The sequence below is a fragment of the Blennius ocellaris genome (assembly GCF_963422515.1).
Source record: "Blennius ocellaris genome assembly, chromosome: 17".
NCBI classification, from domain to species: domain Eukaryota; kingdom Metazoa; phylum Chordata; class Actinopteri; order Blenniiformes; family Blenniidae; genus Blennius; species Blennius ocellaris.
Window position 1 is genome coordinate 9560991 of NC_137666.1, and position 9633 is coordinate 9570623.

The 9633-nt window shown below is 43.6% G+C and overlaps 2 protein-coding genes across 2 annotated transcripts; one reads left to right on the top strand and one right to left on the bottom strand.

Moving 5' to 3' along the window:
• Positions 1-457: 457 nt before the first annotated feature.
• On the top strand, positions 458-1813 carry slc35g2a (solute carrier family 35 member G2a; the record flags this gene model as incomplete). The annotated part of the gene is made up of 1 exon (XM_080513160.1): positions 458-1813. The coding sequence occupies one exon, from the start codon at positions 458-460 to the stop codon at positions 1811-1813; it is 1356 nt and encodes a 451-aa protein (XP_080369286.1).
• A 2226-nt stretch (positions 1814-4039) lies between these two features.
• Positions 4040-7081, bottom strand: LOC308142432 (pentraxin-related protein PTX3-like). The gene is made up of 2 exons (XM_080512823.1): positions 6823-7081; positions 4040-5270 (listed from the first exon to the last, which is right to left on the bottom strand). Exons 1-2 carry the CDS (start codon positions 6956-6958, stop codon positions 4651-4653), a joined length of 756 nt encoding a protein of 251 aa, XP_080368949.1. The 5' UTR covers positions 6959-7081; the 3' UTR covers positions 4040-4650.
• Between the last annotated feature and the right edge of the window lie 2552 nt (positions 7082-9633).

Consider the following 9633-nt stretch of genomic DNA (forward strand, 5'->3'; position numbering starts at 1 on the left):
CGAGGAATGGAGAGTGAGGCGAATGAGGCAGGAAGCACTCGCTTATGTAACTGTCATTGCCAACAATCTCGAAGCTCTCGTGAAGGTTGTGCAATCTGAAGAAGCTGACAGGCGCGATAAGGCCATTACATTTCTTTGAAACTCAACCAATATGTCCTTTATGTGTAGCCTTGTCATGGGGCAGAAAAAGAAACAATTAAAGTGGAGGTGCGTCAAACCGGTAAAGCTTGCGTGCATTCACTGCCACAAGGGAAGATGTGTCACTTCTATTATTATCCTGGATATTAAAGATATATGAGATATCAAGCAGGATCCCAGAGAGTGGCAGCATGAGGAAGTGAGAGCAGCAAAGGCTGGCAGGAGTTAAAATATATATTGCATTTGTCACTAAAAGCCTGTGTTTTTTTTTTTGCTTGTGTTGTTTCATGCAGGTGCTCGTCCTCTCTTCAGTTTCAAAATGGAGTCCACTCACCTCCTCAGTGGCTCAAAGAAGAGAGTCAAGATCCACCCTCACACTGTCACAGCAAAATACGCCACACACACCCCATATGCCCCCCAACCCGGAGTTCACACGCACTTTCCCCAGCCTGGAGACGAAGGCTACGATGACGCTCCGTCTTTTGAGGACTTTGGTTCTTTCTTGGAGGAGACGTCAGACAAAAAACAGCTGACAGAGAGCAAGAGATGGCCCCTGACTTTGTTTGGGTCCAGAGACAAAGACACAGCACACAAACCTCAGGTTGCTGGTGGAGCAGAGGGAGGAGAGGGAGGAGCCAAGGCAGCAAAAGGCCCTGGGAAAGGGGTGGGAGAACAGCTAGCCAGCTTTGGTGAGGCGTCTGTATCTGCGTCTCGCCTCACCTGGGTAGGGCTGCTCGGGGCGGCTCTGGCACACGGCTGCTTGATTGTTCTGACCCGCCTGGCCTCTGAACATTTCAGTCTCGGTCCCTTGTTTCTGGTCCTGGTCCGGTCCATCGTACAACTACTGTCCGTGGCCGTACCACTTCACAGAGGAGAGAACCCCTTCGGACCACAGGGCTACCGACTGCGCCTTCTTTGTTATGGCATCGCATATTCCCTCTCCCTTTGTTGCGCCTACTCATCCCTTACCTTTGTCTCCCCTGGAAACGCGACGACAACGTGGCGCCTGGCAACCACAGCACTTTCAGCGACTCTCGCCTTCCTGCTCCTGGAGGAGAGGCTGGGATTGGCTGATGGGATCACCATCGCCGCAGGACTGTGTGGTTTAGGGCTTGTTTTACTCCCCACAGCAGATGAAACTAATGTGGATTCGCCGACTGACCCAGTTGTGTTCTGGAGGGGTGCGTTCGGATGGTCCCTCTCAGCACTGGCAGGGCTGTGGATGGCCCTGGCCTTGGTTGGGTATCGCTCCCTGAAGGACAGGGTGGGAGTCGGCACGGCTTTGTTCACCGTCAGCTGGACAGGTTGCCTGCTTGCCCCAGCCTCCCTGGTCCTGCTCCAGGAGGGCTGGTCGTGGCCGGTCAGTGCCCCAGCCTGGGCTCTGGTCCTGGGCCTGGTTGCATGCTCAGTCGCTGCCTTCCTGGGAATGACGCATGCCCTCACCAGGCTCCATCCCGCTCTGGTGTCTGCCTCTCAGAGCCTGGAGGTATCTGTTGCCATGCTCCTGCATTTGGCCGTGCTGCCGGCAGCCCCCACTGCTCCGGAGGTCGTGGGCAACGTCATGGTTGTGCTGAGCGTCGGCTGGCTGGTTGCAATGAAGCTGCTGCCGTCGCGAGGTGGTGGGCGCCGCCAGAGGGAGGAGTACGAGGAGATTCTGGACTCACCTATAAAATAGACATCGCTCTTCTTGAAGCGTTGCACACTTGTCCTTGGCTCACTTCCTTCTTTGTGAGATTTATTCCGGTGTACATAAAAGACTGCTATATGTTTATGGAAGCTTTAAATATTTTGTATTGTCTTCTTGATTTCAAGAAAGTGCCAATATTGTGTTGTCTGTTATGGTGACAAAGTGATGTAATATTAAAATCTCTCTGTTGAACACAGTGCAAATATGGTGCAACAATTTTGATCAGTTGCCGCCAAAATGACGTGCGTGTGTGTGTGTGTGTGTGTGTGTGTGTGTGTGTGTGTGTGTGTGTGTGTGTGTGTGTGTGTGTGTGTGTGTGTGAGTGTGTGTGTGTTGGCTACATTTCATGAAACTATTACGTCGAAACTTTGAGCAGCCAGCTGAGGTTCGGCCAAGAACTGATGCTGTTCTATTTGGCTGCTTGTAAGTGTAAGAAAAAGAAAAAGAAAAAAACAGAAAATGGGAGGTAAGAGAGGGAAGTGAGACCCACAATCACAGTAAGACAAATGGGGGAAGAGCAAGAGAAGACGATGGGATCTGCATACAGATAAGGACCAGATGACGAAATAGGGATGAAAGGGACAAAGCGTAATTAGAAAGGAAGTCAGGACAGAAAAGCGAGGAGGATGATGACGGGTTATTGTGCTGGGTCTGGCCAGCTGGCTGACAAGGGCGTGAGCGGTGAACAGTCATTGTTCAAAGAACTACTTGCTACACACACAAACACTGTCACAATTTTTTTTTAATCCCCCCATCAACAATTTCCCTCTTCATGAGCCCCCTTTTTGACTCTTTGCGTCTTCCCCTCTCTCACACACACCACATATGGAGAATATTAATGGCAACTGCTCCAGCATTGAACAGACTATGTATAAATACTAGGAAACCATGGGAAATAGCTGTAACAATATCTTGCAGCTTATTTGTAGTATTTTATTAATAAACCTCCTGGCCCTGCAATTCTTCACACAGCTGCTCATATATAAAAGCAAGGGACATGCACACAAGCAGAAATAACCACAAGTATACATTTATTCGATGGTGGCAAGACATTTTACGAGTCAAAATGTTCCTGTGACGTTAGTATGCTTGGACTAATTAAAACCACGTGTGGTTAAAATGTTTTTTTGTTGCGGCATTTTACTCATAGCCTAATCGAGCCCTTCCCAATCTTTTTTTCCCCCTGAAGCTTCCCCTGATTGCTTAAAAGAGAACGTCGCCAAGAGACAAAAGCAGGAGCCTTGATATTAAAAGCATTAACCAGTTTCCCTTGTCTGCTCTGGAGTTTAATTGTGTTTTTGTGGTTGCTTTTCCGCATCTGCCAAATCAAATTTGAGGCAACCTTTGATCTGATGGAGCATCAGGCCACCTTGTGATCTCTAATGCTCACTGAACCACTGGTGTAATAAAACTAACCTCTGTACTAAATGAAATTCTAAAGTATTAGTGCTTCCTAATTTGCAAAAGACATCAGAGAAAATGATGAACATTTACAACTTAGTCTTTTTTTTTTTCAAAGACATTTACTGCAGTAAATGTAAAAAATACAGACTCAGAAATGCACTGAAATGTAAAAAAAAAAAAACGAACCCAATGAACAACATTTCTATTAGCACATTATCTTGGGGATACAATGCTGTCGGGAATTTGCTATGTTGTCAATTGTTCACTTCCTGGCACGTGGCCACTCCCATTAAGAGGCGTTTTGATCAATAAGTGCTTCAAATCATGCATGTCTAGTTCTTCCTGACATTATGAGTATGAAATGTGCTGCTGAAATGTACGAACAGATCAATATTTCTGTAAGTTAATGTGTCATCCATTGAGACCTTATACAGGGCTGATGATTGCAAGGCATGTAATGATGGTTTTGTAAAGATCAAAGAAAAGAACAGTGAGGAAATTCGAACTCCACGCAGAAAAGCTCCTGAGCCAAACTTAAATTTGGAACAGAGATCTTTTCACCACGCTAAATCCTACACCATAGGTCATTGGTTTGAAATGAAAGGAATAATAGTGAAATCACGCCGTTGAAATATATACAACAGATACTATTTAAAGTAACCCAGTATTTGTATTTCATCATATTCCACTTCTGGTAATGATTTTTCTGCATTTGTCCTTCCATTGTTGTCCAATTTCCTTTTTCATGCAAATGTAAAATTGATTGAAAAGGGGGCCAAAAACAAGCACACAGAAAATAGAACCAGCAACCACACCACTCACTCATCTTTATTTAATAGTGAGTACACGTGCATGTGTATGTGCACAGCATAAAAAAATAAAAAAATAAAAAAAATGGGACGGGCGCAGTGTAATAAAGTTCTGGCTGGGTTTAATGCACCATAAACACTCTGAGAATCAGAAGTCATGGCCTCTTTAGGTTCAGACACCCTTAATACAGTTAATGAGTGGGAGAGACCAGAGTTACGCACAATCAAATACTTTGACACACCTTGCGGCTGTGGGGATTTTGCAGACGCCACCAGAGGCAAAGTCTGGCACATGTGAGCACAGATACTGCCCATGTACGAGACAAATACGATCCTATGAAAACATAAATACACAGCTGGAATGGAGTTGAGTGGAAGAAGTGTGGAAACCTTTCTGTGAGGCTGATTGAGTCGTTACATAAAATTGTATTCATTATAACAAGCCCCCAACGTTTATGGTACATTGAGGTTCATTGCCGCAAGACAAACACTAACATGCACATATAAATGAACTCTTTTAACAAGTAACCTCCGAAACAAATATGTGCAAACTCATTGTCATCAATTGGCGCAGTTAATGTTTTTAGAATTATTCCTTTCCTTCGGGCCAGTTCATGTGTCTCCTCTGTCCTTCCTCAATTCTCCTGCCTGCTCAATAACTTTATTAAGCTGCAGGTGAAGCCTCTGCAGCTCCGTTGCTATGGTAACCAGAGCCCTTTCCATTGTCCCAGTATCTGGTGGTGAAGTCACCTCTGGTTTCTTTAGGGCAGATGTGATCAGCTTCATCCCGGAGCCAAACGTCCTGGAATCCCCGGGTCCCTGTGTTGTCTGGGGTCCCGTCCCGCTGTCGGCCGGTCGTGACGGTATCGCATGTTCCAGCCGCCTCAGCCGGGCGTTTTCTTCATGGCTGCTGCGCAGGAGCATCTGCAGAGTCACGTTCAGTCTCCTCTCCCTCTGTGTTTCCTCCTCTCTGAGCTCCGCCAGGCTCCGTTGCAGTTTGAGGGTTGCTTCCTCTGCCTGTGGCCGACACACAGTCTCCCTACTGGGCGCACACTGCTGGCACGTTCCCCTGGACACTTTATCCACCAGGTTCTTCAGAGAGACCTTTCCCGCACAGCACTGCTCCGCAGACTCCAGCAGCATGTTCTGCCTCATGTGGGAGTCCTCCAGAGCGACAAAAAGCTTGTCCCAGCGTGAGAAATCTGCATTGCACGGTGAAGTTTGAGAGTCCCCTGCAGACAAACAACCCCATGGTTCCATCAGTTACACATTAATTACATCAGTCAGCAGCCAATGAAAGATTGTACGATCATCATAGCAACTATGTTATTCATTTGATTAAGTAAGATGATGATGGAATACAAATCAAACGTTTAAAAAGGTTTGTATTGGCACTTTGATATATAGCTGAAGGACTTTTAATGATGGTGAAAAACTGCCTAATGTGTGCATTGAATGTGAATACGTAAAGTTTAAAGAGTTACGTGTTGAAACTAAACTGCAATGATGGTGTTTGACAGTTATAAAATGCCAAAAAACTATTAGGTTGCTGCATAAAAGGGACTTTGGAAAATATTCCAAAAGTTGGATGGACAGGTCATTAAAGAACATATGTTTATTGTTGAAATGGGTGTCAGAAGGGCTCATTAATGCTGTAGTTTTGTATTTGGAAAATATGAGAAAAAAGTTACTTCAATTTCCCATAAGCGTAGAGAATTTACTATAGATTAAAGTTGTAAAACCATCCAAACACACATATTAGAATAAACCTATAAAAACACGGCGAAAAAGTCAATAATGGATCAGTTAAAATCTTTTGCCTGTTGTTATTGTTAGTATTGTTTCAATGCCATGTCTTTGTTCTGCATCAAAAACAAATGTCGCAATCTGACGTCGGTTTTATGTCAGTCCCAGTAAAGTTTTTACACACTTGTTGGCAATCACTTCAAATGGGTCAAACTCATGACTCCCCTCCTCTCCAAAGTCTGGCTTTCTTCCGCTTTACTTTTTAGTGAGTAACATAAAGATCACTGAAACAACAAAGTTGTGATGGAATTTCACATCAGAATCACAGTTTTCTCCATTTCATTGAGACACATGTGCTGTGTGATGCTGCTTTACCACTTTTCGCTTTAACATCTCAGATTCCTTCTCTGGTCTTGAAATCAACATTTTTTCCCCCCTTTTTTTTATCATTTTGCATCACATCTTCATTCTGTTGTTTGAGTTTTTGTTTGATGTGGCTGACAACGGTCTGAGAAGGAACTGAATATATTTACATGTTTATTTGCAGCTATATACGCTGCCACATAAATAAAGAAATCTTATTCTAGTGAATCAGATTTTTTTTTTAATGTTTTTTTTTTTTTTTTTTTATTTAATTCAACAAATGTGATGGCACTTAGACTCTATTACAGTGACTGTGAATGAATTTGATCAGAGAGTGGTGGTCAGCTTTTCCAGAAGCTTTGATAATCAATACTATTCGGTGCATATAATATCTGAAGGTTGTATATTCCACTTCACAAATAAGGCCATCACAATACGAACATGATAGTAACTCTAATTGGCTCAAATCAATAAACATATTCTGGATAAGCGTCTTGTGACATCTTCACTTTAAAAATCTACCAAACCAGTTTTTCATCCAATTCCATTCGTTAAAAAGTAAACATATATTTACTTGGCTGACGGAAGGCTGAGAGCAAAATGCTTCACAATGATCCATCTGTTCAAACAAGCTGCGGACCGAAGAGACCAAGACACAAAACAAATGAAGCTCACCCTCCTGCCGGTCCTCAGCGATCTCATTGTCATAGTTGTCCACGTAGTTTCCCTCGTACTCAACCTCATTCGCACACAAACATGAACCCAAAGTGCCAAGCAGGCAAATCAGCCTCCACATCCTGAGCGCACACATGACGGATTCCCTTTAGGTCAGCAGGAAATAAGGTGAGTGCGTCTTGGAAGCGTTTCAGAGTTGCTGCCACCCAGTGCTGCGCTCCCTTCACTCATTCAACCCCCCTCCCTTCACTTTATGTAAAGCTCCTTCTCACTGAGCCAGCTGTTGGGGGGGTGATGACTTATAAAGCCAAGCCAGCGGGAGGAAAAGGAGGGATGGAGCAGGGGAGGGTGGGCCGGAGCTGAGGTGCCGTGAGATCGAGTGAAGTAATGCTTCGATGGAGGTACAATGTCAAATGTCAAACTGAGTGGGAAACGTGAGGGAGAGTTATGGGGGCACGGGGAACGTTGGGGGCGAACAGAAAGAGGCACAGTGGAGAAAATATTAGCAAGAAAGAAAGTTAAGCAAAAGACAACTTAAAATCTGTTGCTGTTACATTATATTCTCTGTCCAAGTTGCTTCTCAGGACTCACATGAGAGGAATGACGTGATAATGGAATGTGCCAGTTATTGTACAGCTTGACCTCATCTATTTTATTTTCAAATCTGTAAAACCTTATTTTACCAGTCTGTTATCAATATATTCAATAGTTAATCCTTTACCGTTGGTATATGCATGAGAAAAACAACATGTTTACTGGCATCCTAAGTATTTCTATCTTTGTAGCATGAAATGCCAACCATCCGTCGTCTATACCAACTTCATCCAAAACCATGAAATACTTAAAGTATTTAAAATGTGGATTAGTTCATGTTACTCATGATTGCTTTATGCAATCGAGTTTATGATGATGAACATGCCGCATTTTACACTAATGTTCTCTGAGCTCATAGTTGCTTTTCAGCTCTCCGCAGCGTCTGGAACAACATGTTGTAAAGTTACATGCTATTGTAGCAGTAGTACATTTGTAATGCATTACAATTATCGGGTTTATGGTACTTTTCCAATTACCAGGCAATCATTTCACCTCACATATATTTATTTGGGCTTTGGGGTGGGGAAACCGGAGTATCGAGAGATAACCCATACATGCACGGGTAGAAATGCAAACTCAACACATAAAGACGCAGTCCAGATTTGTACCAACAACCTCTTTGAGTGTGCTAAAATGAGATATCTTTGTTTAGAATCTTTATTGTCATTGCACATTACTACAGCATATTGAAATGATTTTTTTGGGATTAAAACTAAAGCTTGTGGATTAAATGTGAACTACAAACAGGATCATATACAAATAGTGCATTGTTGTTAGAATGTAAATATATAAAATGGCTATTAAGTATCAAAATAGGTTTAGGCTGAGGTGCAAGACCAGTTTAGGCTTGTAGCAGCGGTTTTGCCGCACTGGGACCAAAGCTGTGTGTCCAGACACAGAAGAGCTAATCACTGAGCCACTGTACTGCCCAGGTTAGTAGTTTATTTATAGTTAGTTGTTGTTCCGCTTCAGCTCTCCATTTCTCGAAGAGCCTCGGTCTCACCAGATCGTAGAGCAACGTCCTCCAACTTAATAACGTATCTTCAGTTTAATGTGATGAGTGAGTCAGTCATTACATGACCCGCATTGTGCTGAAAGCTCAGCAACGCTGCAATAAAACGGCGATAGGCACATTATAAGGACATGCTGATCTGGGGATGGACGCAATTTAAAATGCTCCATGTACATGGAAGTTACTCTCTGAGATACACTTTACATTTAAAGCTTTAGAGCATTTGTTTCACAGCCAAAAACATCAAATCAAACACATGCCAGTTCTTTATAGCTATGTTGACATTGTTACCATGACACATCAGAAAGCACACACACATATTTAGGATTGTTTGATGAGTCAGAGTCACTCCCTGAGCTGTGCATAAAATCCCTAACCAAGAAATTACAACACAGCAGAGTTTGGATTACACCGTAAGCTTGTAATAATTCTGTTTTCACCGCTTGAAATCACTTTTTGTTGCCACGCGACGAACTGCAGTGCACTTTCTGACTTAGATTGTATTTTATTGCCGCCTCCTCACCGAGGTCGGCTGACCTTATTCTTACTGACAGATACGCTCTGGCCAACAGGTGCTGAGGTTAAGCAGCAGAAGTAGGACATGTCAAGGTCAAAGGAAAAGCCCTGACCTTTCTCCCCGCAGACCTCCAGACTGAGCGTGTTGCTGCTGATGCCAGCATGTCTGCTGCTCACCATGTCTGATTGTGTGCGGTCGGCTATAATTGTGGCAAACAGCTGGCAGATTTATCTAAGGAAAAGAATCAAGAGTGGCGAGACAGAAAGGTGGATTGCTGGAAGGAAAAAGGCACAAAAGGTCAGGGAGAAATAATTTTTCCTTTTCTTGCTGCAGCAAAAAAAAAAAAAAAAAAACCCTCACCGTGTCTATTTTCCTGGCGCGGTTCCATAAACTACAACTAATTAGGATGAATTCAGAGAGGTAATAAATTTAGAGGTTACAGGTGTGGCTGGAGGAGCTGTTCTCATGTTATGTTTCTTGGTTCCTGTACAAAGCATTACTACCATCACCACCACCCACCCCCCCTCTTCCTCCTCCTCCTCCTCCATTCTATCTATAGGTCATCTTTCTATTTCAGCCATCAAATGACTCCACAAGAAGGGAGCGACATTTAATCATCAGCTGCCAGACGCCGTTTATCACCCCCACCTGCACACCACACCTACAGTTTAGCTGTCACGCAAAACAC

Bases quoted from the DNA above. Each gene is read 5' to 3' on its own strand.
- LOC308142432 (XM_080512823.1), bottom strand. From the start codon at position 6,958: ATGTGTGCGCTCAGGATGTGGAGGCTGATTTGCCTGCTTGGCACTTTG. The intron at 5,271-6,822 runs GTGAGCTTCATT...GTTTGTCTGCAG, and splicing joins CGCTGAGGACCGGCAGGAGG to GGGACTCTCAAACTTCACCG.